Source organism: Mastacembelus armatus, chromosome 3 (assembly GCF_900324485.2).
Source record: "Mastacembelus armatus chromosome 3, fMasArm1.2, whole genome shotgun sequence".
Classification (NCBI taxonomy): Eukaryota; Metazoa; Chordata; class Actinopteri; order Synbranchiformes; family Mastacembelidae; genus Mastacembelus; species Mastacembelus armatus.
Window position 1 is genome coordinate 12,101,118 of NC_046635.1, and position 27,034 is coordinate 12,128,151.

Here is a 27,034-nt window from a genome sequence, read left to right on the forward strand (position 1 = left end):
AGAGATAAACTAAACAAAATTATACTCAAGTATACTTGGCTTATACTGTCAGGTATACAGATAAAATTGAAATGCATTCAGCCTGTGCTTTTCCTTATATTCAGGTGTACTTGGCTTGTACAACAGTGTATCTGGACTATACTTGTACTTCATTTTTTGATATAGATATATCCTTAGTATAATGAAGTTTGAGTTTTGGAAGAAGCCATAATAAAAATGTCCTGACTTCAAAAGTCTTTGTGTTGTTGTGAGTGTATTTAACAGTGCAGCTCAGTTTGAGCCATAGTGGATGGAAACTTCTATTCAACATAACAGCAGGTTCAAAAACCCTAAAGCTGTGAGTTGGAGCAGCTGATCAGACTGAAGGAAACAGGAGTGAGAAGATGTTAGTGCAGCTTGGTGTGGACACAAACACAGTCCTGAGTCAAACACACACAGGAAATAAAGCAGAGGCTGAATCTGATCAACACCTAAGAAGGTCTGAATCCTGAAAAGCTTCAAAGGGCTTTTTAAAGCTCATCAGTGTGATGCTGCAGTAACAGCTGTGACACCTGACACAGGTTGAACCCTGATGGATTTACATGACACTTCAGCTTCATCGCTGTTTCTCTATTTCTGTGAAAACCTTCAGAAACCAGCTGTTTGTTGGTGACACCGACCCACCTCCACCTGGACTAGAGGACCAGAGACCCTCGGTCACGCCTGATGACGTCACGTGCGTGACCCTCACAGCCGCTATGAACGAAGACAGCTCCCGCCGGGTGCGGTGGCGCGCGCCTGTAATCCAAGCTACGGGAGGCTGAGGCTGGAGGATCGTTTGACCTTCAGATCAAAAAATACATTATATGTTATATGTACAAAAATTACATGTACAAAAATTATTTTAATCTGGAAAGTGTTGTGGCTCTCACTAAAATGTGACCTAGCATTTGAGAAACACTAGAGTTGACTGATATGACTCACAATATCAATAGTGTGTGCAACATTTAAAAGGGACCCTGATCATTATTCTAGGGGTAAAAGGAACATTTGGTCAGATGGCTTTTGTTCAGGAAATGGTCTTCAGGGTCACTTAGGCCTGCAACTGCTGTTGGCGGTCAGTGATGCCTGTCCCAGGGGAGTTTGTCCGTCGATTTAACCCCCAGATTCTGCACCTCAATGGGAGTGGCCACTGACCACTGACCAGCAGGGGCTTCTTATTTGCAGTCCAAAAGGTTGGGAAGACAAGGTGATGGATAGTGGACCTCTTCTGTTCTGCTGCCCAGAGTGCTGCAGAAACTGACCAAGTGAGCATCTGTCGTACTTCCTCACCTCTCGTTCCCACCACACCATCAAACCAGAAAATCTGAGTGACCCCACACCCACACAGTCATCTGGCACAGGGTTCGGCCTATGTTGAATTAATACATTGACTGCAGAGTGATGGTGAACATCACTATAAATGTTTCTTAAGTCTAGATCTGAGACTCCAGCTAGACTTGTGTGTTTTTCTGCAAGATGTGAGGGTGTTTTTCATGTGTTTCTAATGTGATTTATTTATACATTCATTTTCTTCAGACCCAAGGAAGAAGTACCACGTTAAACTTCTGGCTTATAATTTTGTTGGAGATGGCTACCAGGCAGACCAGACAGTCAGCACTCCTGGATGTGTTTGTATGTCGCACAATAATTAAAATATTTTTTTTTTACCGTGCCTGTAGCTAATATTTACTATAAATCAAAGTGGGGAAAAGTAACATACATCTCAATGCATCTCTCAGCTGTTCGAGATCGTTTGGTGCCCCCGCCACCTCCTCCACACAATGTCTACGCCAAAACCAACAGTTCGACTGGCGTATTCCTGCACTGGGGCCGACCAGCCTTCACCTCCAGCCATGCAGTTAACTACACCGTTCGCTGCAACCCAGTAGGCCTGCAGAATGCCTCACTGGTGCTCTATCTTCAGACGTAAGAAGTTCTTCATAATACAACTTTTATTCAAAACAGCCTTAATTTGTTATTGTGCCCACTTGAGGGCAGAGTACCACAACAGGGTGAACATGTCTGACATGTTATGGCCTTAGAAAGGTGCAATGATCACCTAGTGAACGAAGGTATTGGTTAGTCGACATATAAATTTAAGGAGACTGTTTCTTGCTTTCCTGTTTGGTTAAGTGAAATCAGATGTGTAAGATATGTAACTGAGTGTGACCTTCTGCTTGTTTGCTTCTTGATCATAGTATAGTCCTAATCATAACAGCATGTTATCATATTAACACTTATTTGATATTTTTGTTATTTAATATTTTTAGCAACACTTGATCAGTATAGCATGAGAGAATCACATCACCTGTACTAGCTGGAGAAAGTTTCCCGGTCACTGACCTAAAACCTAAACCTAAAAAGTGCATTTTAGCAGCATTCAGCATGTAACATCTCTAAAACTGCAACATCTATAAATGTCAGCAAACTGCACTGAAAAAAAATGTTTTGAGTGAACTGGTCCTTTAAGCATGTGCTATACCTTTACTCCACAGGAGTGAGCAGAGCCTCCTGGTGCAGGATCTAGAACCTAATACCTGTTACGGTTCTGCCAGGAGTTTCCCCTGGCAATCACCACAATCCGTCTCACCTGTTCCCTAGTCTCTCACCTGCACCTCGTCTGCACTCTCCCTCCAGTATATATGGACTTCCCTCACTCCTACTCTCTGTCTGATCTCAGTTACATTTCCATGGACGCATCATTACTGTTTTCCTGATTCCTGTGGCTTCTGTACCTACTTGAATAAAGATATTCATTATGTACCTCGTTCCTGTATCTGAGGGCGTTCGTAACAGAAGATCAGACCAACACCGAACAAACCGGAGGAGATCTCCGGACTCTGTCCCGAAGCCAGAATCTCCCTGGTCCTCTCCTCAGCCGTGTTCCCGGCCGTCGTCGCAGCCATCTCAGCCACAGCTCCGCCGGAGGGCCCCTCAGCCTCTAACCCCAGCTGAGGCACGTGCCATCTGGCAGGAACTTAAGGCAAGACCGTGGAGCCTGAAGGCGCCGTGTGGCGACACACCCGTCCTCCCTTCTTCCCGCTTTCTGGTGTATCCCGAGGAGCCGATGTATCCCGAGGAGCCGATGTATCCCGAGGAGCCGATGTATCCCGAGGAGCCGAGGTATCCCGCCTGACCGGTTTCTCGACCTTCTCGAGGGCCCTGAGTATCCCCAGGACTCGGAGTTTCCCGAGGACCCGGGATTTCAGCTGTATCACTCAGAGATAAGGGATCTCCTCTATTACTCTGACGGTGAGTGCCTTGATGATGAGGACTGGGACACCTTTTGGACAGACCTCCTCATCGGGAATTCCCATCTAAACCCCTACTGTGGTACCCGTTTGGCAAGGAGGTCTGGAGGTCAACCACGGAAAAGATCGTCATGCCTGTCTTCCTTGTCACGCCACTCTCCTTCGCCACAGCACTTGGTGTCCCCACAGCCACCTAACCTGCCGTCTCGACGACAGCGACGGAGTCGCCGCCTTCTGAGGGGACCAGCCCAAGAGTTCCCAGCGCCTCCGGAGTCCCCGAGGCCATCCCAGCATCAGCTTCCCGAGCCGCCTCGCCGATCGCCGCCTCCAGTGCCGCCTCCAGTGCCGCCTCGCCGATCACCGCCTCCAGTGCCGGTCCCCGAGCAGCCGATCCCCGAGCTGCTACCATGGCGCGAACCTCCGGATCCGCTCGAGTGTCCAGAGTTATTTCTGCCGGATTTTCCGGAGCTTCCACCACCACCAGCGGAGTTCCCCGAGCCGTCCACCATGGACTCACCCCTTCCCACTAATCTCCCGGACCCGCTCATTCCCTCAGTGCTCACGAAGCCTCCGCTGGCCCCAGAGCCGGAGCCAGAGCCTCCTCAGCGGCCCGAGCCAGAGAGTCTCCAGCTGTCCGCGCCAGGGATTCTCCAGTTTCTCCAGCAGTCCGCGCCAGGGATTCTCCAGCTTCTCCAGCAGTCCGCGCCAGAGCTCGAGCTTCTCCAGCAGTCCGCGTCAGAGATTCCCCAGCTTCGCCAGCAGTCCGCGCCAGAGACTCTCCCACTTTTCCAGCAATCCGCGCCAGAGACTCTCCAGCTTCTCCAGCAGTCCGCGCCAGAGCTCGAGCTTCTCCAGCAGTCCGCGTCAGAGATTCCCCAGCTTCTCCAGCAGCCCGCGCCAGAGATTCTCCCACTTTTCCAGCAGTCCGCGCCAGAGCTCGAGCTTCTCCAGCAGTCGATGCCAGAGTCTCTCCAGCAGCCAAAACCGCCGCCAGAGCCAGAGCTTCCTCAGCCGCCAGAGCCAGAGCTTCCTCAGCCGCCAGAGCCAGAGCTTCCTCAGCCGCCAGAGCCAGAGCTTCCTCAGCCGCCAGAGCCAGAGCTTCCTCAGCCGCCAGAGCCAGAGCTTCCTCAGCCGCCAGAGCCAGAGCTTCCTCAGCCGCCAGAGCCAGAGCTTCCTCAGCCGCCAGAGCCAGAGCTTCCTCAGCCGCCAGAGCCAGAGCTTCCTCAGCCGCCAGAGCCAGAGCTTCCTCAGCCGCCAGAGCCAGAGCTTCCTCAGCCGCCAGAGCCAGAGCTTCCTCAGCCGCCAGAGCCAGAGCTTCCTCAGCCGCCAGAGCCAGAGCTTCCTCAGCCGCCAGAGCCAGAGCTTCCTCAGCCGCCAGAGCCAGAGCTTCCTCAGCCGCCAGAGCCAGAGCTTCCTCAGCGCCAGAGCCAGAGCTTCCTCAGCCGCCAGAGCCAGAGCTTCCTCAGCCGCCAGAGCCAGAGCTTCCTCAGCCGCCAGAGCCAGAGCTTCCTCAGCCGCCAGAGCCAGAGCTTCCTCAGCCGCCAGAGCCAGAGCTTCCTCAGCCGCCAGAGCCAGAGCTTCCTCAGCCGCCAGAGCCAGAGCTTCCTCAGCCGCCAGAGCCAGAGCTTCCTCAGCCGCCAGAGCCAGAGCTTCCTCAGCCGCCAGAGCCAGAGCTTCCTCAGCCGCCAGAGCCAGAGCTTCCTCAGCCGCCAGAGCCAGAGCTTCCTCAGCCGCCAGAGCCAGAGCTTCCTCAGCCGCCAGAGCCAGAGCTTCCTCAGCCGCCAGAGCCAGAGCTTCCTCAGCCGCCAGAGCCAGAGCTTCCTCAGCCGCCAGAGCCAGAGCTTCCTCAGCCGCCAGAGCCAGAGCTTCCTCAGCCGCCAGAGCCAGAGCTTCCTCAGCCGCCAGAGCCAGAGCTTCCTCAGCCGCCAGAGCCAGAGCTTCCTCAGCCGCCAGAGCCAGAGCTTCCTCAGCCGCCAGAGCCAGAGCTTCCTCAGCCGCCAGAGCCAGAGCTTCCTCAGCCGCCAGAGCCAGAGCTTCCTCAGCCGCCAGAGCCAGAGCTTCCTCAGCCGCCAGAGCCAGAGCTTCCTCAGCCGCCAGAGCCAGAGCTTCCTCAGCCGCAGAGCCAGAGCTTCCTCAGCCGCCAGAGCCAGAGCTTCCTCAGCCGCCAGAGCCAGAGCTTCCTCAGCCGCCAGAGCCAGAGCTTCCTCAGCCGCCAGAGCCAGAGCTTCCTCAGCCGCCAGAGCCAGAGCTTCCTCAGCCGCCAGAGCCAGAGCTTCCTCAGCCGCCAGAGCCAGAGCTTCCTCAGCCGCCAGAGCCAGAGCTTCCTCAGCCGCCAGAGCCAGAGCTTCCTCAGCCGCCAGAGCCAGAGCTTCCTCAGCCGCCAGAGCCAGAGCTTCCTCAGCCGCCAGAGCCAGAGCTTCCTCAAGCCGCCAGAGCCAGAGCTTCCTCAGCCGCCAGAGCCAGAGCTTCCTCAGCCGCCAGAGCCAGAGCTTCCTCAGCCGCCAGAGCCAGAGCGCTCCTCAGCCGCCAGAGCCAGAGCTTTCCTCAGCCGCCAGAGCACAGAGCTTCCTCAGCCGCCAGAGCCAGAGCTTCCTCAAGCCGCCAGATCCAGAGCTCCTCAAGGCGCCCGAGCAGAGCTTCCTCAGCGCCAGACGCCAGAGCTTCCTCAGCCGCCAGAGCCAGAGCTCCTCAGCCGCAGAGCCAGAGCTTCCTCAGCCGCCAGAGCCAGAGCTTCCTCAGCCGCCAGCAGAGCAAGCAGCTTCCTCAGCCGCCAGAGCCAGAGTTCCTCAGCCGCACAGAGCCAGAGCTTCCTCAGACGCCAGAGCCCAGGAGCTTCCTCAGCCGCCAGAGCCAGAGCTTCCTCAGCCGCCAGAGCCAGAGCTTCCTCAGCCGCCAGAGCCAGAGCTTCCGCCAGAGCCAGAGCTTCCTCAGCCGCCAGAGCCAGAGCTTCCTCAGCCGCCAGAGCCAGAGCTTCCTCAGCCGCCAGAGCCAGAGCTTCCTCAGCCGCCAGAGCCAGAGCTTCCTCAGCCGCCAGAGCCAGAGCTTCCTCAGCCGCCAGAGCCAGAGCTTCCTCAGCCGCCAGAGCCAGAGCTTCCTCAGCCGCCAGAGCCAGAGCTTCCTCAGCCGCCAGAGCCAGAGCTTCCTCAGCCGCCAGAGCCAGAGCTTCCTCAGCCGCCAGAGCCAGAGCTTCCTCAGCCGCCAGAGCCAGAGCTTCCTCAGCCGCCAGAGCCAGAGCTTCCTCAGCCGCCAGAGCCAGAGCTTCCTCAGCCGCCAGAGCCAGAGCTTCCTCAGCCGCCAGAGCCAGAGCTTCCTCAGCCGCCAGAGCCAGAGCTTCCTCAGCCGCCAGAGCCAGAGCTTCCTCAGCCGCCAGAGCCAGAGCTTCCTCAGCGCCAGAGCCAGAGCTTCCTCAGCCGCCAGAGCCAGAGCTTCCTCAGCCGCCAGAGCCAGAGCTTCCTCAGCCGCCAGAGCCAGAGCTTCTCAGCCGCCAGAGCCAGAGCTTCCTCAGCCGCCAGAGCCAGAGCCAGAGCTTCCTCAGCCGCCAGAGCCAGAGCCAGAGCTTCCTCAGCCGCCAGAGCCAGAGCCAGAGCTTCCTCCTGCGGTCCGAGCCCGAGTCCCTCCAGCGTTCCCAGAGCCTCCCCCAGCGTTCCCAGAGCCTCCCCCAGCGTTCCCAGAGCCTCCCCCAGCGTTCCCAGAGCCTCCCCCAGCGTTCCCAGAGCCTCCCCCAGCGTTCCCAGAGCCTCCCCCAGCGTTCCCAGAGCCTCCCCCAGCGTTCCCAGAGCCTCCCCCAGCGTTCCCAGCCTCCCCCAGCGTTCCCAGAGCCTCCCCCAGCGTTCCCAGAGCCTCCCCCAGCGTTCCCAGAGCCTCCCCCAGCGTTCCCAGAGCCTCCCCCAGCGTTCCCAGAGCCTCCCCCAGCGTTCCCAGAGCCTCCCGAGTCGCCGCCGAGTCTCAGGTCGCCGCCCTGGAGGCAGAAACCTGAGATCCCCCAGTCACCGTTGCCACGACCGCCATCAGAGTTCCCCGAGCGGTCGCCGTTGCCGACAGTGCCCCCGGAGCCGCCGCCACCGCAGCTGCCACTGCTGCTGCCGCGGTCCCCTGAACCACCACCTCCGGAGCTGCAACTGCCTCTGCAGCCGATGCGGTCCGAGCCAGAGTCCCTCCTGCAGTCCGAGCCCGAGTTCCTTCAGCCGCCAGAGCCTCCAGCGTTCCCAGAGTCTTCTCCAGCATTCCCAGAGCCTCCCGAGTCGCCGCCGAGTCTCAGGTCGCCGCCCTGGAGGCAGAAACCTGAGATCCCCCAGTCACCGTTGCCACGACTGCTATCAGAGTTCCCCGAGCGGTCGCCGTTGCCGGCAGTGCCCCCGGAGCCGCCGCCACCGCAGCTACCACTGCTGCTGCCGCGGTCCCCTGAACCGCCGCCACCGCAGCTGCCACTGCCGCGGTCCCCTGAACCGCCGCCACCGCAGTTGCCACGGTCCCCAGAACCACCGCCACCGTGGCTGCTGCCTCGCCACAGTCTCCAGTCTCCTCTGTCCCCGGTTCCCGGTTCCCGGTCTCCTCTGTCCCCGGTCTCCTCTGTCCCCGGTTCCCGGTCTCCTCTGTCCCCGGTTCCCGGTCTCCTCTGTCCCCGGTTCCCGGTCTCCTCTGTCCCCGGTTCCCGGTCTCCTCTGTCCCCGGTTCCCGGTTCCCGGTCTCCCCAGTCCCCGGTTCCCGGTTCCCGGTCTCCCCAGTCCCCGGTTCCCGGTTCCCGGTCTCCCCAGTCCCCGGTTCCCGGTTCCCGGTCTCCCCAGTCCCGGTTCCCGGTCCCGGTCTCCCCAGTCCCCGGTTCCCGGTTCCCGGTCTCCCCAGTCCCCGGTTCCCGGTTCCCGGTCTCCCCAGTCCCCGGTTCCCGGTTCCCGGTCTCCCCAGTCCCCGGTTCCCGGTTCCCGGTCTCCCCAGTTCCCAGTCCCCGGTCTCCTCTGTCCCCAGTTCCCAGTCCCCTGTCTCCATGGTCCCCTGTCCTCAGGAGGGGGGTTCGGCCCCCAGGAGTTGGCCGTGGAGAGGGGGGTACTGTTACGGTTCTGCCAGGAGTTTCCCCTGGCAATCACCACAATCCGTCTCACCTGTTCCCTAGTCTCTAACCTGCACCTCGTCTGCACTCTCCCTCCAGTATATATGGACTTCCCTCACTCCTACTCTGTCTGATCTCAGTTACATTTCCATGGACGCATCATTCCTGTTTTCCTGATTCCTGTGGCTTCTGTACCTACTTGAATAAAGATATTCATTATGTACCTCGTTCCTGTATCTGAGGGCGTTCATAACAATACCAAGTATGAATTTGCCATTCGACTTCACATTGATCAGCTGTCCAGCCCCTGAAGCCCTGTTATCTACCAGAGCACTTTTCCTGAATGTGAGCACAAAAACAGTGCAGTTATATTGTATATACTGTATGAAGTGTGCTGTCTTTTTGATAGGAAAATATATATTATTTTTTCAGTTAATTTTACAGGTTAAAGTTGAAAAGACATTTGTATCCTGTTGTAGTGTTCATGATATTTTTGTTTGATCTTTTTTTTTTTTTTTTTTTTTTTTTTTTTCATTCATCTACACAGCTCCCACGCTGCCCCCTTCCAACGTGAAAGTGACTCTGATTGAGGAGAACACAGCGCTAGTTTCATGGAAACCTCCAGATGACCCCAACGTAGCTGTGACACATTACACGATCCTGTATGCCTCCAGAAAGGCCTGGATTGCAGGGGAATGGCAAGTGCTGCAAAGAGAAGGTAATGAGTTAAAAGAGACACACAGAGAAGATGGGACACACAATGCCTTTCTCCTGTCCCAGACAAATGGTCAATTGGAAATCAGTAACTCATTTCATCCTCTAGCCCATGTCTCTGTTCATTGTGATCGCTGAATTGTGCCAGCTCACTGCTTCTGTCTTGCATGTAGAAGAGCAGTTTGGAGGTTTAATGTGATTAAAACAAAGACTTTTGATTTACTGACATAAAGACCATTTTGGGCCATATCTATACTATATAGAAATATCTGTCCACATCTAGCCTAGTGACGCACATATGTAAATAGAATTATAATTTTGAAGATTCCCATCAAACTGCCACATTGCTGAATTCATTTTGTTCTCTCTTTCAAATGGTTATTAATCTGTGCATTTGTTCCAGTTGTAGATGAAAAAATGACGGATAATGCCCCTTTAAATTCTAATTCTGTGTGAATAAGAAAAAAGAAGCGTAGGTTTCTATAGTTAGCATGTTTTTTGTACTCTATTTCTGTTGAATTACATTTATTGATTGAGTTTCCATTATGGAAGAACTTGTACTTGTGTAATGTTTCACACTTTCTAGTTGCTCTATAGTTTCCTTAATGATGGTTAGACATAACTGCATCTATCAGCATCCATAAGAGTTGTTTTTGCATGAGATCTCTAATCACCTTGTTAAAATACCAGTAAATAAGGTTAAACAGATGAAACCAGTGCAGTTAAATCTCATCACCAGGGAGCATCACCATGGCACTGCTGGAGAACTTGAAGCCTGGTCAGGTTTACTTGGTGAAAGTTTCTGCATCCAACAGCATGGGTGATGGACCGTTTTCTCACATAGTGGAGTTGACAATACAAGCAGATCTCACCTCTGATCACGATTCTGGCCTCTCCCGTGACTCCACACATGCCACAGGTCAGGACCTTTGAATTGCTTGTTAACCTTAAATAACATGGTCACAAGGTATACAATAATCTGATGGCCTTGCCTTTATGTTTCAAGCCTTTTCTGATGGCTTCTACCACTTAGACCAGAAGTCAATGACAGGGATCACTGTGGGAGTCTGCATCGCTCTCATCTGCATCATCATCTGCGCTTTCATCATTGTCTGCAGGGGCAAAAACAGGTGCTTAGTCAAAACACAGTGACGACAGCACTCATTGTTGTCCAGTATCCCCAGGTTCCTTGGCTTCATAATTTGGCCTTAATATGGGAAGCATCCCTCAGATGCTGAAACCAAAGCTTAATCTTACTTGAAGGAGAGGATGCAACACATGAAGATGATTGTTGGAAAAGCAATGGAAGTGTTTAATCAGAGATGAAAGTGAAGAATTGAATGAACCAGAAAATGTTTTACTTCGGAAAAATCTATATTTTTGTTAGATGATACGTACTACTGAGTACACGTTGTAGTTACTTCCAAGTAGTGTTTGCTTTGCTGTAGAGTCTATAAAGATTAGCACTTGTCTGCCAAGTAGTTTTGTATTATCGGCCAATGTGCAGCGGTGACTGTGGCGCTATTACCCAAAGAGATGTTTGCTACCTGAGTTTATTTTAGTCCCTCAACTCAATCTCTGGCAGAAGGTTACTGAGGAATGTGAAATAATCAAAACACATTAGACCAAAGATGAAAAGCAACTAATGGAGATTAGTTGACATGCTGTTCCTCAAACAAAACCTTGCACATTAGTGGCCTTGCCTGTGACAAAAAAAAACTATAGAGTGTTGCGGGTTCAAACTCTGAGGAAGTGCCAGCAGAATTTACAGGCACTTAAAGACGATGGAGTGACAATTACAAATCAGTTTTATGCACACGAACCAAATGATCCTGTCTTATCCTCTCCTGACTTCCTCAAAAAACTGTTGGAAACGCATTGTAGGTGAAAATACTAAGAGATAAATATATTATATTGAGTAGTAGTATGTGTTACAACAGTGCAGCCATGCGAATGTGCATCTGCTGATTTTTATTCCTGTGAACAGGTGACAAATGATTCACAAAATGATTTAAACCTTTGTATTTGATAGATTACAAACATGTGAAGGTATTTTTAAACAAGAAATATATTTTTTGCAATCATTTTATGAAAGGGCCTCACAAATGGAAATTATTATAGTTTTATTATTTTATGGCATGAGAGATTTCACAAAGGTCCGTAGATGTACATATGTGTTCATGTTGCTGTATTTTTAGTCAGAGGACTGTGCAGAGGATTCAATCATAGGACATTTGTGGGATTAAAAGTGACACAATCAGTTTAAGTTTCTTTTTAAAAGCAAACAATATAAATCAAAGATTTTTCTGAAAGTCACCGTTGCATATTGGCAAGAGATCAGTTTAAAAGCTTTTTATCTTTATGTGAAATATTGTCTTTTTCATTGCCTTCATACCCCTTTTCTAACTGTATAAAGTGTTGTACTATGAAAAATCAGGATAAAACTTTAGTTTCTTAATCATTTATTTGCCTAAAATTACCGTTACCTATTTTTGATCTGTTGTCTTTCAAGATAAAATGGACAGAGTGGAGTCATGTTTATCCTGCTTTTGTAAAGTATAAGAAGGATGCACATTTCCATTTTAACTTGAACCCTGTATTCATATAGCGTATCTTGCATTATTGTAACAGATCAGAGCAACAGCATTAAGCATGTTGTACTAAACAGATTCTGAATTGGGTCTTTTGTAGTTCATACAGATACATAAGTGCTACCTCAGGTTTTTTATATGTCATATTCTCATGATAGGAGTCGATCCAAACACTTGGGTTGTTATTGTCTGTGAGTAAGGTCCATATAGCAGAGCCAAGATGTTGTCCTGCTGTCTTTCATCTCACGAACAGTGTAGTGTTGGAATTGCATTCTGGTTTGTGCATGTTTGTTTAAAACACAAGAGTCTGGTCTACACATGAACTGACTCACGCTTTGTTCTTCCGTTTTCAGAAATGTTGTGCTTAAATAATGTGTGGTGGAGCACGGTGGGTCATTTACAGTCAAACTCAGGGCGACCCACTGCTGCTGCTCCTCACAGAGAAAAGCAGGTGTTATGTATGGAAAACTGAATGTACCTTTTTGTAATTATGTTTTCTGATATTATATGTTAATGTTTTGTTATATTTTGTCAGTTTGTCTTTGCAAAGTTAGTTGTAAGTTGGTTTTTGCCAAAAATGTTTAGTTAGGAGATTTTAGACAATGTTTAATTATGAAAAAGTCTGATTCTCTGTTTAAATAAAAGTACCACAATTACAAATGTCTGCAGTTGTTTTTACAAGGCATGTTGTTAAGTTGTTCTGGTTAAAACACAAAACATAGAAGTTATGGATAGATATAAAATATATATATATATTCTAGCGTGTACTTATGTTCCACCACTGCTTCAATTTCAGGTTACAGTGCAATGTAGTTTTTGCTCTATATTTATTTAACCGCCGAAGTTCTCCACTGCCTCCGTTATAGTTTCTATAATTTACAAACAATAGCATAACCTTGGCAACAAGATCTTCTACTGGTAATATATGTTTTATAGGTTAACATCAGAAAATGAACTAAACTGAAATTATAGGTGAGTTTGGGTAGAACCAAGCACTATATGAGCTTAAAAATAGGAAACACCAAACGGTGATTACAGCATGTTCCAAAGTTAGTACTTAATAAGCACCCACTCTTTCTCTCAAGTGTTTCATGTGTCAAGCGTTACACGGAAAAAGAAATGCATAGCTGATGTCTACAGGTTTACATAATAAGCCATTGTGCAAGCGCTATTTATAGTGGCTGATCCTCACCAACCAGTCCAGCCACATATATGGTGAATGCTTTCCATTCATCAGAACAAAAAATCAGTAGACACTGAAACAATAAACACGTGTTTTCTGATGAACACTTCGACATTTCAGCATCAACTCATGCTGTTTAAAAGCTGCGGCACAGAACGAAACAATTTTTTGACTTTGTTTTTGTTGTATTTCTGTGCTTTTTACTCTGCATCGAGGCTGCTTTGTCACGCTTCCTTGTTTATGTTTTTCCTGCCACAACGTTTGTTTCCACACGGTTTGCGCCACCTTCCCCGAGCCTGTTTTGGCCATCGCGCTGACTTATGGGAAATGAAGTTTTACCAGTTGACGAGAAGATATTGCGCAGCGGCTGCAGCTCGGCAATTCCAAACTACATTTCCCGTTAGAGTTAGTTGACAGTGTTGTTAACAGATAACCTGGGCTTGGACATACTGCAATAACCGCGGAGCTGCCTGCAAACAGCTGTCCTGTTGGACATAAACACCGGTGAGTTAAGTCATTTTCCTTCATTTTTAGAAACCAGGGATGCTACATGGCTCACAGGGGACGGTGTCGGCACGGCACCAATGGTGTGCTGCGGGGCGACGTTAATATCCAGCCTGGTAACTTGGTTGACTAGCTGCGAAATAAACGCAAAATGTCGTGATTTGTCGCTAACAGGAGAAACAGTTGTCAGCCACGGATGTCACCTGTATGTCTGAGGCAGGTAAAGTGCTGTCTGTCGGACTGTCAGGCCGCAGGAGCTGGCATCATCTGTTGGCTGTCACTGTCACCGCTGGAGGGCGTCGTTGTAACTGTTAGTGTTTGTAAACATTTATTATTTACATGGCCAAGACGAGGTATCAGTCTCAATGATGAGCAGTTAGAGACCAGTAATGGGGCCGGGACTGTAGTTACATGGACTATATATCTTCTCAAGTGTTGACAGTGAAGGGTACTTAACATTTCTGCAGTAAGACTGCCAGGGATCATGTTGGCTGATGCTTGGGTCTTCATCGACAGAGTTAATAATCAGGTACAGCATTAGTTTCCTTGATGCAAATGTCAGCGTCATCAGGGATCAGTGATCATGGATTAAAAAATTCTGCCATGACAATATACTCAATATATCAATACCCATAATATCAAAAGCGTATGTCTGTTTTCATCACTGCTAATGCACTTTTATCAAAAATCCCCAACTGATCAGTATATTAAATTTTACATTCAGTTGTAATAGTGATGTATATTGTCATACTGAAAGTACAGTTTTTGAGAATTCTGTCCATTTGAGACTACATCTAATCCACTACATTATATACCAAACATCAAAACGCTTGATCCTATTATTTGAAGCTTCAGCCCTATAATGTAATCAGGCTGCCTGTTTTATAATATGCACACATCTTTTTTTATACTATGCAAACACTTGGAAATTTAACTGGAATTATGTTATCGAATTTAATAGCTTGATACATTGATTTCCAGTAATAAAAGAATTATGTTTAAACCAATGATTAAACTGATGATCTGTTGTGTATAATGTACAGAACTGTATGCTTGTGCATTTTGGTCTTTAGGTTTTTCAGCACGATAAATCTCCATCACCAGTGTTTAATTTCTCTGTTAGAAATGTCGGAGACGTCCAGTGATGCAGAGTCATCCTGTGGCTGGACCATCATTGAGGTATAAAAATCATCTTTCCATTTTCTTAACCCTACATTTTTCAAGTTATCAGTCTTGCCATGAAGGTTTGTGTGTTTTTTCAGGTGACTGCAAGGAGAGAAGAGGTTGTTACTACTGAAAATGTTTTTAGATATTTCTAATTAGGATTTATGTCTGCATAGTTCAACATCACTTTTCAGAAAAAGAATAAACTGAAGCAACTTGTTTGCAAAAATACACTTGTGTTAGAAAAATCCAAGCTTGGTTTAGGAATAAGATTTGTTTTGCTGGAGTTGTGCAATTAGACTAGTTTTGCTTATACATTTTTATAGTTGCAAAATGTTTCTTTTTTATGGAATTTAAAGATATTTTTAGCTGCATGTATTCGATGAGTTAATAAGTGACTGAGATTCCAGTTTAGACTGGCAGTGCATTTTGGATGTAAATAACTTTTACTAAGGTTTGATCACTTACCAACAGTGATTTTTTTTTTTTAACCATATACATGTGTGAAACCTACACACTGAAGGTCTTACATCATTCTGGCCAGTTTATGTTTGTTCGCTCACAATAGAGAATGTCTTTTTTTTTTTTCTGTGTTCAATGTAGTATTTATTTTTCTGTTTTGTAGCTGCACAGCATCTCTCACAGACGAGTCTTTTCTGTCCTTATTTGTCGAGATGTTAATCTGAACTGAACATCATGGGGAGTTTGTGATATTTGCTTATTGTGTGTATAGGGTTCAGATATTGAGACTTTAGGATCAGAGGCTCCAGTGGAATATGGAGCCGAGCTGTTAGAGCGCCCTCCACTGGAGGAAGTAGAGCTGCAGAACAAGCAAGCCTCTGCATCTGGTGGTAAGAAACATCAAATTATCAGTTAACAGTGGTGGGTTCATTATAACTTAATGATGGTAATTAATGTGATGTTATAAAATCAAATGGATTTAGGGAGAATTGACAAAACCAGGAGAGAATGGTTTTAGCTGGGATTTTTTCTACTTTTTAAAACATCTGGTATTTTACATTTGCACTGGATTTTAACATTTTACCCTGTTTTATTGTGTCCGTTGTGCTGTTTATGCTTTATTAATTAAATTGCAACTGTTGCAATTGTTTTGTAGCAAAAATACCCAGCATTTAGTGTTGTTGGTTTCATATTGATTATATTTCAGCTGGGCGTATTGAAGAGAAGGGTGCTGATTCACTTGATGACACACTGGGAGAACCAACTGTAGTTGAGACACTGTACGCCTCGAAGGTGAGAAGAGAAAATAACTTGCTGGGGCCTGTTGTGTGAACAGCCAGTTTGTTGCTGCTCTAAACTGTACCAAACATCTTCAATCGTCTGCAGGCCGGGGACAGTGCTGTAGGGAAAGATGTGAGCATGTTGTCCTCCAGTGATCACTCGGACATCGTTACTCTGGGAGACTTGAAGGACGACGAGCACCCAGAGGTCGGGCAGGAGGCAGCCGCCAGCGAGGAGTCCTACCTTGGCATGTCGTGCAGCAGCCAGTATGCTTTCACTCCTGCAGAGACTGGTATGACTGCAGAACCACACACACTGACATATTGACCTACACTGATGTTTACTTTAGCAGGCTGATTTTATCTCAACCCACAGTCAACACAGAGAAACTTGACACGTGAACAAAAAAACTTTTCTTTCTCTGCCCTGTTTTCTGCCTTGCCAAAGCAGGGTTGATGTTGAGTCACTGGAAACTTCCACAGAGTCTGGTGAACTTAGGCTACCATCTGAGAAGTCAGCTCACTGGAGGCCGCTCTTTTCCAGGTGGCAGATGTGAAACTGGAGTGAATCTAATAGGGTGTTAAGCTTCTTCAGCAATGCAAAGAACTAATCCTAATTAGTTGCTGACAAACATGGCCACTGTTCGAACATTTGAGTCAGCTGGGCTTGTTTTAAAGCATGTTCAAAAACATTCATAATGCTGGGTCAAGAATTTGAAAGTGTTTCTCAGCTGAATCAGCTAGTTTTAGTAGTATTTGTCACCTGCATGATTAATTTCGCTGCATGTTTTCTGAGTTATTTTTGTGTGCACTGTTGAAAAACCCTAAATCTTGTTTACATCATCTAACCACTCTAACTATTTTGATGTAGTTTTCCCAGTGCAGCAGCCTGCAGTGACAAACTCAAGCAGTAGTGAGGATGAGGCAGGAAGAAGCTCCAGTACTGTCATACGGAGACGAAGGTTGAGGAAGAATACCACAAGCGCCATGGCGGAGCCTGAGGAGGAGGAGGAGGCTCGGGAGTCTGGTCCGAGTGATGGAGAGGTGAAAGAGAAGGAAGAGAATCAAGAGAAGAAGCAGGAGGTTCAGGCTGACGTTACACCTGCTGCTGCTCCAGATTTCCCAACACAAGGCCAGAGCAGCAGCGTCCTCAACAGGTGTATCCTGCTCGCTCTCATCATAGCCATGAGCATGGGCTTTGGTCACTTCTATGGTAAGACATTTGCTGCAGAATAAGAGCAGTTTACTGATGTTATACTGAAAATACGGTATACAACAAAAACGACTACAGCCATATGCAGGCTCCTAAATGTCTCAAAATTCTACCATTTGACAGGAATTCTATTATGTTGAAATGAAGGATATTTGATTTTATGTCTAATTTAAAATAACATTGACTACATGGGAAAATATGGGCCATCAAAGTACAATTTGCAATTAGTCAATGCCAATACTATAAAATGAACCGATTGAAACTGTTTTGAAGGAGGTTTGAAATTTTTAAACAACTAAAAAACAAAAGGAACAGGTTCACTATAATGAGGGGTGCACTGATTTGTGTTGCAGATGGTTCTTAAATTTGAACTTTTATTCTATTTTAATAAATAAAACATTTCTGTCTTTCAAATTAAGTGACCTTATCTTTCGTGCGCTTTGGCTAAAAACAACCAAAATTCTACTAAATGGAAAGAATTTGCAATTACTTTACATTTTAGTGATAATTGTACAGTTACTTTACACTCTCCATATAGTACAATTGGATGTACATATTTCTCATTGCCATAGGATTTACAATATCTTTGTCCTGTTTGACTCAGCCTGGGTTGTTAAGATTTGATGTTGTTCTTGTTTCTGTCTGTAGTGCAGTGGCTTCCTGTTAGAGTTAACTGACACAGATTTTCGTAAGAGTTGGACTCGGTCTCTCATTGCAACATTAGAAACGTAGTTTGTGTGAGTATATGTGTTCCTCCCTGACCCGAGTTTCTTTTTGCATGGTTATAAACCTTAGGTACAATCCAGATTCAAGAAAGACAGAAAACTTCAGAGAAAATCAGAGTAATTGAGCTTGATGCCATGAGGGATCTACTTCAACTGCACGTTAGAGACCAGCCTCTTACAAAACAGGTCAGTGACAACACAGGTCACAATTTAAGCAGTAACAATTTAATTTTCAGCAGATCGATTGTGACAGTTATCCTGAACTGAGTTTGTACCTTGCTTTGACTGTCACACTTTAGTACTTATTTATTTTACTTTATTCTTTAATGCTTGTTCATCCAAAAAGACAACAGTGATCTTTGATTTCACTGCAGATCAGGACAAGTGTTTCATAGTTAAGCAGTGAATGTGAGTGTTAAAATAATTATTTTGTTTTGTTATTCACCTGTTCGCCAATCATGACCTATATAACCATGATCATAATGAACTTTAACCTGTTTTTTTTCTGTTCAGGTGAGAGACTTTGGCCTGGATGACCTGGATGAACAAAAGGTTGTTTCATTGCTCACAGGGGTGATTGAGAAAATAAAGGAGGAGAACCATGAGCTCAACATCAAACAGGCACAGATTGAGGTAACTCGGAAGTCCACGTACTGCTTTGTACCATAATATTACCAGCCATAAACTCTTTTCATGTTTATTCTTACATTTTATTTTGCAAATGCTCAGTGAACTTAACCCTGTAAAGCCCAAGCCATTAAATAATTGACAGAAAATTCAAATTCTTTGAAACTGGAGCCTTTATTGCTCATTCAGAACAAAAAAAAAAAAATGCAAATATTAATTTCTGTACATGAGTTTCAATTTGTATCATATGTGATACAATGCAATTTTTTAGTAATTTTGAGGGCTCAAAAACTCATGTATCATATATGATATATTTGGCGTTATAGGGTTAATGAACATTGTAATTGTCCTTGGTAATCATGACCCACATAAGGCAGAAAAAGCAATAACCTTCTCTTTTGCTCTTTTCCCATTAAGGTGCAGAGAGCTGACCTGGAAATGTTGCTGAAACAGAAAACTGAGGAGAGGGCCAACATCATGTCTCAGCAGCAGAAGCTGACTGCAGAAAACCAGCTGCTGAAAAGCTCTCTGGAACACGAAGAAAAGTCTTTGTCCACTTTACAGGAGGAGCTGAGGAACCTTCGCTCTAAGATTAGCGATCTGGAGGTGATGGGAGCTGGAGCCGACTCCCTGCTGTTAGAAAACCAAAGGCTAAAAGATCAGCTGGAGGAGGAGAGGCAGCTGATCAAAAGCTTCCAGAGCCAGAGGGAAGACTTGATGGCTGAAGCACAGACGGCGAAGAAGAAGCTCGACAAGGAGAGGAAGGCCACAGATGAACTGAGGAGAGAGCTGAATCGTCTGAGAAGTCGCATCCCTGGAGCTGGAAGAGAGGCTGGTTCAGAGGCAGCAGAGCTACAGTCACGTGTGACAGAGCTGGAAAAGAAACTGAACTTTGAGCAACAGCGCTCCGACCTGTGGGAGAGACTGTATGTGGAAACCAAAGAAACACGAGCCAAAGGAGACACTGAGTCCAAAGTTAAAAAACCAACAGAAGGTATGGCAGGAAAAGTAAAGGAGACATTTGATGCTGTGAAGAACTCCACCAAGGAGTTTGTCCACCACCACAAAGAACAGATTAAGAAGGCAAAGGAGGCTGTAAAAGAGAACCTGAGGAAGTTTTCAGATTCTGTCAAATCAACTTTCCGTCACTTCAAGGATTCAGCTTCGACTTTCATCAACAAGGCCAGAGGGTTTTATAGTAAGAGATTTGATGAGAAGAAAGTAAAAGGCTCATGGCAGCACAGAGCCTACAACTCTCATCACAGGCACTCGCACAGGTATGGCGACTCCTTCCAGAGCGACCACAACACCAGAAAATCAGGGGATAAAGTTCATGAAGATCGAGGTCAAAACAGCCACAAAGCCAATGTGAAAGGATGCTCTGGGGTTTTTGACTGTGCCTATCAGGAGTCGATGAGTCTCTTTAACAAAGCCATGGAACCGATTAGAGCGGATGAATTTTACCAGCTGTTACAGAGCTACCTGCAGCGGGAGGTCGACCATTTCCACCACTGGAAAGAGCTTGAGATGTTCATCAACAACTTCTTCCACAATGGAGTGTTCATCCATGACCAGATGCTGTTCACAGACTTTGTCAGTGGTGTGGAAGATTACCTGACAGACATGCACGAGTATCAAGACCTTGATGACAATGTGTTTGGGGATCTTGATGACTATGTCTACAGACACTTCTTTGGAGAGGCTTACATAAAAAGCTATGGCCCAAGGTACGTCTCCTAAATGATGCTCATGTTTCCCCTAAAGTCCTTTCCATAAGTCTGTGTAGGGACATTTTTACTAAGGAACTTAGATAAGAGTGTAGCCCATAACCTCTGAAAAATGTCCAAGAGCCTTCCTTGGAACCAAACATACCGGACGACTGTGTGGAATTGGTACAGTCAACTGATCAATTCCAATGATGTTCTACCATAGGCATTTAGAGAAATTGATGTTTTCCCTATTTTTCCATTGATCTGTATGACATTACATTTTATGAATAAGCTCATATGTCTAGAGTTACTGTTTGTGTCAGTGAATGTGAAATATTATGACAAGACAGCTGAGGCATCTCACTTTTGTTGCAAGCTTTTTACTAATACCTAAGTTAGAGTCGTCCAGACAATTATTAGAGCTTTTGTATCTGTCAAAGCGCACTTTGAAGGCAGACTGTGAACACGTTTTAATGTATGTATAATGTATGTTTTGTGATTGAATCACACAGTGGGCCATTTGAAAGACCTGACACAGATTCAAAGGAGTCGCGGTCAAAGCATCAACAGCGTAAGCAGCAGAGAGCCAGATCTCGACCACACAGTGAACGCAAATGGAGCAGATCAGGAAGAAACGCCGACAGACACATGGCTGACGTCAAAATAGAACTCGGTCCGATGCCGTTTGATCCCAAATACTGAAAATACGTCAACTGGTTTCATATATTCTAGTTCCTCATTCTATGCTGGGTTGTATTTAGATGCAGAATCGTATTTTTGTAAGTTTGCACAAGTAAGTAAGTAAGTAAGTTTGTTGAAGTTTGAATGCTACTGAATGTCCTTGCGCTGGTTTGCGTTTTGTGAAGTAATCATTATGCTTGAATGAAGATGTGGCATATCTGCACATTTGTAACATAAGAGATGAGTTCATTTAACATTTTACAAATGTTAAACTGAAACAGTAAATTATTGACCTGAAGAAGACTTCCTGCTGAAACACCACTGCTTCTCATCAACGACAGCACTTATGTTTGAAAATATTCAAATTAGTGAGCAGAAAATGCTAATTGCAAACCCAGCTAAAACATGAAAACAGATGACATGTTAGGATGTTCTGGTGTGTGGCCATGTAGTTGTTTTAATTTGCTGCTACAAAGAGGTTTGTATGATTTGGCTGTAATTTGCTTTCAGAGTTAAAATGCTGTTTTCTAACATTCCACTTCAAGTTTTAACTGGACCTGGCAGTTTTGTTTTTACTTTTACGAGCTGAAAAAAGAAGTTCACACCAAATTTAATGAATCTTTTACACAATGCACCTGTTTTATATTCTACACACATGATAACCCATGTTTAAAATCACTAGATTGGAGATTAAAATTCCAGTAGCAAATCATATGACACTGTCAATGATAAAACAAAAATTGCCATTGTTCCAGTGTTTGTCAGTGCCTTCCATAAATAAAGATGTTTCCGCCAACTCTTCCCTCAGGAAAATGAGTATGAAATATCTCTGCTGTCCTCACAAAGTTATTCCCTTGCAGAAACACGGAGATCTCCTACAACAGAAAAAATGTAGAAGCTAAGGAAATTGTCAAATTTCCACAAACATGCAGAAATATAATTTGTGAATATCTTACTTTTTCCAAAACATCAAAGAGAACCAGGTGGGTGGGCAGGGAGGATTTGTATGGAAACGAAGTCCTGAGCCAGACTAGAGGGTCACTGTAGAATCTGTCTGCTTCGTCAATGTCACCTCTGTCTCCGAGGTCTGGAGGACACTCGAGAAACCTCATCTTTAGCGGGCAGTGGACATGGCTGCAAGGACAGAGTACCATCAGCTGCTGTATGTAACCGATAATTTCTCAAATACAACATACAATACAAATAATGAAAAGTTACCCATGTCAACTTGATTTGCATTTTAAGGGAGGCTGCACCTAATGACATTTTTATAGCTGATGTCACATAAGTATTCACACAATAATAATAGAAGATGAAGACAAAAGATAGAGAATGTACAGTATTTAGTCCCAGTAATATGAGTGATCCTTTAATAACTTCTATAAAAAAGCAACAAAGCAGTAACCCCCTTTCAATATCAAAGTACTGCAGTTAAACATCTTAGAGATGGACAACATATTCATCTTTTGTATTTTGGCCATAAGCAGTAAACATCAGTGCACTGAACACTCATGGACAAACGTAAGACTGGGACAGACTGGTCCACACATTTTCAACAAAGATAAAACTCACAAATTAGATCTATCGTGCAGCACATTGCCATGAGGATAGTTGGTGTGGGGGTGGAGGATACAGAGGATAGGGTTAAATGGAGGCAGATGATTCGCTGTGGCGACCCCTGAGGGGAGCAGCCGAAAGGAAAAGAAAATGTGCAGCACATTGCCTGCAGACTGTGTGTACCTGTAGTAGGGTGTTGAGTGGCAGGGCATGAGGAAGAGCACATCTGGCTGTGGGTGGCTGGAGATGCTGCTGATGCCACAAAGTGTCTGAACATGGCTCATGACATCCAGAGTGCCTCGCTGGTGGATCAGGCCTGTGTACAGAGCTCCAGCTAAGTTGGTCACTATCAACAGGAATGCTGCAGCTCGACGCCACACTTTCAAATTAGCCAGCGATGTTCCTGTTACAGCCATGAAACACACACAAACCCAGGCATGATTATAACACATATCTGACTGCTATGCGGAAAACACAGTTCACATGTGGAATCAGGAACTTACCACAGAAGACCATACAGAAAGGCAGCACAGGATAGATGAATCTGAACTCCTTGTGAGGAAGCAAACTAAAGGAAAGACAAAGCATGTCAACATTGTCTGCTGAGCACAAAACACCATGACCACTCTGGACTAGTAACTGCTGACTTTAAGGTCCCTGTATGTGTAAACGGTTGCCTGTGTACATGTGTCAGGCCTGTCACAGGGTGCACCCTGCCTCTCTCTCACTGTCAGATGGGACCAGCCCCCTGTGCTGCTTAAAGCTGAGCTGTCTGTGTGAGGAAAGTCTCATTGGAAAGTCGGTCAAACTACTCTGATGAGACAGAAAACTGCAAAAAGATATGTGGAACAAAAATAATACTGATTCATCTTTTCAAATCCATGTAATTCTTATGCATTATCAAACATTTTACCTGTAAACTGTGATGGTCCAGATGACTGCTGCCAACAGGAGTTTGTGTCTTTTGAAGGTCAGGGTGCATCCATGAAGAAAGAAGGGAAGATGAGGACCGATCACGACGGCAAAGCCCTGACTGAAGTACCAGTGCCAGGGGTGGGACCCATAGAAGTCCGCCACACCGTGGAAGACGTTAAACTTCAGGAAATTGAACTGCACCATGGTCCACTGGAAAAGAGAGAATTGTTAACATGTGACTCAATGCGCAGTAGTTACTGGATGTGGTTTAGGTGTTTTACCTTTCCATAGAATAGACAGTCAATCACTGTTGAAATCACCACAGCCAAAGTCCTGGAAATGAGAGAAAACATGATTACACAACAGAAAGAAGAGTAAAAAACAACGTTTATGTGGACGTGAGATTAAAAGTACGAACCCAATAGGAATGTAGTCATGAGTGATGAGTCTCAGTTTGTTTTCTGCCTGCCAGAAATGATATGTCAGCAGAGGAAACCACACAATCAGGGCGGTCGGACGAACAACAACAGCCAAGGCAACCAGGGCCAAATATTTTTTGCTAGGGGGAGAAAAGACAACATGAAAATGTGCCTGCAAGGGATTTACTTTAAAGAGTAAAAAAAAAAAAAGACAAAGATGATCTGAGACCTGCAGTGTGATTTGGACCCAGGAAGGGGAAAGTAAAAAAGAGCCAGCGAGGTGATGGTGGTCTCCATGCTGTTGCTCAGAGTCCTGGTGCAGCAGTACCATGTGAACCACGAGCACAGGTGGCAAAAGAACTGCAGACCAGAAGAAGATGAATGAAAAGAAATGAGAAGTGCCTCCACAGATCTAACTCATGCACCCCCTGACGTTCCTCTGCGTATGTTTTTAATGGCACTGTAGCAGCAAAATCTGGATGTTTCAACCATTTCTTCAGTAATGTAGCTATTTAGCAATTTTAACTACTCCAACTATTTTTACTGTTTATGAGCTTTCCATGTACCTCGTGACAACAGTACACCCCTGACTGCTTTTGAATCATTGCTGTCTGTGACAAGAAGACTGAGACAGCTGCCTACACATGAGCCTGTTTTTAAGTAAACTGCAGTAAATGACATGTTACACGTGCAACGCTGTTACCGTCCATTTTGCAACATCATGACTTTCCAGCATTCGGATGAGGAAGAAGAATTTTACATCAGCAAACGCAGCCAGGAGCGCTTGAGTTATTCGTGGAAGCCATATCTGTGGAGCCAGGCAGACCAGGATCAATGAAACATCACAACCGCAGGAAATTCATTTGGTCAAAGACATGCAGATAAAAGCAGTGAAATATATGAATTTACCAGCAGGTGGACTGAGTCATAGTTTATGAAGTACAATATCTTGTATATCAATGCAAAGAAGAGTGGGTAGGAGAATCCTCTTATTCCTTCTTTCCACTCCCAGGTCAGATACCCATAGGTCACACTGTTAAGGCTGTAACGGCACAATAATAATAACACCAAGCTGCTGGTTTCAGCTTCAGAAATTCAAGAAAGTTTCTTATTCTTCCATATTATAAACTTAATTATAGCATTCTCAGCCTAAATAAATGCCCAGAGCCAAACACCAAAATTACTAACAAAACAGCATAATCACAGAACTGTGCCTATAAATAAAACATTGCAAGAAAAAACAACCAGCCAAAGGCAGCAAATAGTTTTGTGCTTCTGCACAGTCTCACATAGTGTAGGATCCATCAAAGCTGAAACTGCCTTTTCTTCATTAGTAAACCAGATTTTCGATGTGGAGGCAAAGCAGGAAATTTCTACATGGCTTGCAGGGCCCCCCAACGTTTTTCAGTGTACCAGTTGGTTTTTGACAACATCATCACAGTAGACCCGGGGAATTTGGAGCACTAGTGCACAATAACCACTTGCATTATAACATTATCATTCATTCATTTATTCATTATCTATACCCGCTTATTCCTATTTAGCGTCACAGGGATCTGCTGGAGCCCATCCTAGCCTCTCTGGGTGAAAGGCAGAGGTACACCCTCGACAGGTCACCAGTCCATCACAGGGTAAAACATTATCACTTAAACTAAATTAAATAACTTCCCTAAAGCCAATAGTTTTTGTGGGTTTCTAAAAAAAAACAAACAATGAAACTGCCATTTATAATCTTTGGTGTGCACTGGACTTGATGGGAACAGGGGCCCAACACCACTTTTCTGTACTGGGGTCCTCTGAGAATAAATCCAACCATGCAGATGCACCCTCATTGTCTGCTGTTATTAATATTAATAAAACACAACATCATATTCAAACACAACAATAATTTGTTCTTCCCAAAAAGGATATTTGAAGACCATATGATGGGAAACCTCCAGAGACTGCCAGTACTCATCAGGGACAAAGCTGGTCTGAACCAGAAAACAGTTGACCAGTCTGAACACCACAGAAAACAGAACCACCCTGGCTCTCAGCACACCTGCAAGGAATTCACTTCATTGTAGTGTTTTATTTTCATCACCACAGCACCCAGGGAAACAGCTGACAGGAGCTGCTCCTTTGGTCGCCGTCATCATAATGTGTGTCTAACCAGTGGTGAAGAAGTACTCAGATCCTTAACCTAAGCAATTATTATTATTATTATTATGGTATTATCACTACAATGTGCTCAAAGTACTTATTCTGCAGAAAATAATGCCTGTGAGTAAACTAAATTATTATATATTGTTGGGTGATTAATACTATTGATTAATCTGTATTTAATTGATCAGGACAGAGATAATATGAATCATGTTTACACTAGTTTCCAAACTTTGTTTTTGCTGCCAGAGAGTCCAGAAAAATAATCAAGGAGCTCTTGAAAATTAACTGGATTTATGAAAAGACAAAAGTTCTTCAGGCACTCTGAAATGGATAGGCCTAATTACAGAAATCATTATGATTATAGTTCATCATCTAATTTAATAAATGGCTGAGAGTTTGCATTTTAGGCTCATCACACTATAACTAGAGCTGGAGGGAAAGTGGCATGAAATTGAAATACTCAAAGTTTGACTTAAGTGTTGTGTTGAAGGAAATGTGTTTATTTAAAAAAAAAAAAAAACCCACCGCTGTTAAGGGGACACTCATCTTCCTTCGAGTACAGCTGGGATTTTCTTTTCCTCAGTTTCACATCGTCCACTTTGTGCCCAAACTTCAGGCGTGCTCGTAGGGTCTCCATCTGGACATGTTGTCTCTGGCCTGTCTGCTCCACCCGCTGCCAGCACAGCTCACCTGTCAGGCTGTCAGACAGGTGACAGGTAAATCAGTGAACTGACGTCATCTATTCACTGTTGATGAAACGGTGAAAGTGAACAACCTGCACCGCTTATTTAACCGACTGTGTTTAACTTTTATAATTCCAAATAAACTACAGGGAATTCATATGAACTTCTGGTAAAAACAGGACGAGCTGTGGTGTCCGGATTTAACCGCGCTTCCGCAATCGGACATACTTCCGGTGAAACATTATTTCAAGACTTCAAAATAAACGTTCGACACTATAAACTATTCTCAGAAATATTTATAAAATATATCAAAGTATGCAGCTCTCTATGACCATGGGGGAAATATAGGAAATGTAAAAAACGAAGGAAATATACGAAAACTGTTTTATTAGATTATATACGGGCTATAAATAAATCTGTACAGACATATTAAAACTTTATCTGAAATTTCCTTTTGATTTTGAAAAGAACAAAGAATTTGAGATAGTGCACTTTAATGGAGAAATAATTTTACGTAACACCTAAACCAAAGAGTAGGAGTGGACTTACCTATTGTCATGGAAAATATTAAAAAGACTGTGAATGTATGTATTGTGACTTTTAATCAAATATAAAAAATCAAAAATATGAGACAAAACGACTTATAT

At 45.4% G+C, this 27,034-nt stretch overlaps 2 protein-coding genes across 4 annotated transcripts; one reads left to right on the top strand and one right to left on the bottom strand.

The window, feature by feature from the left end:
• The first annotated feature begins 13,206 nt into the window (after positions 1–13,206).
• ccpg1 (cell cycle progression 1) lies at positions 13,207–21,484 on the top strand. 3 transcript variants are annotated; one of them, XM_026319971.2, is made up of 11 exons: positions 13,207–13,308; positions 14,432–14,487; positions 15,206–15,323; positions 15,641–15,726; positions 15,820–16,006; positions 16,165–16,257; positions 16,585–16,926; positions 17,722–17,837; positions 18,165–18,284; positions 18,696–20,005; positions 20,500–21,484. In XM_026319971.2, exons 2-11 carry the CDS (start codon positions 14,434–14,436, stop codon positions 20,687–20,689), a joined length of 2,616 nt encoding a protein of 871 aa, XP_026175756.1. In that variant the 5' UTR covers positions 13,207–13,308; positions 14,432–14,433; the 3' UTR covers positions 20,690–21,484. The 3 variants fall into 3 exon arrangements, with proteins under 3 accessions (XP_026175756.1, XP_026175758.1, XP_026175757.1); XM_026319972.2 differs by having other exon boundaries at positions 13,217–13,308; positions 14,382–14,487; XM_026319973.2 differs by lacking the exon at positions 16,165–16,257.
• On the bottom strand, positions 21,263–26,605 carry pigb (phosphatidylinositol glycan anchor biosynthesis, class B). Its single transcript, XM_026319974.2, has 12 exons — positions 26,230–26,605; positions 25,471–25,600; positions 24,469–24,586; positions 24,263–24,367; positions 23,789–23,919; positions 23,559–23,699; positions 23,422–23,473; positions 23,139–23,350; positions 22,729–22,793; positions 22,409–22,628; positions 21,625–21,802; positions 21,263–21,543 (listed from the first exon to the last, which is right to left on the bottom strand). The coding sequence occupies exons 1-12, from the start codon at positions 26,339–26,341 to the stop codon at positions 21,430–21,432; spliced, it is 1,578 nt and encodes a 525-aa protein (XP_026175759.1). The 5' UTR covers positions 26,342–26,605; the 3' UTR covers positions 21,263–21,429.
• Between the last annotated feature and the right edge of the window lie 429 nt (positions 26,606–27,034).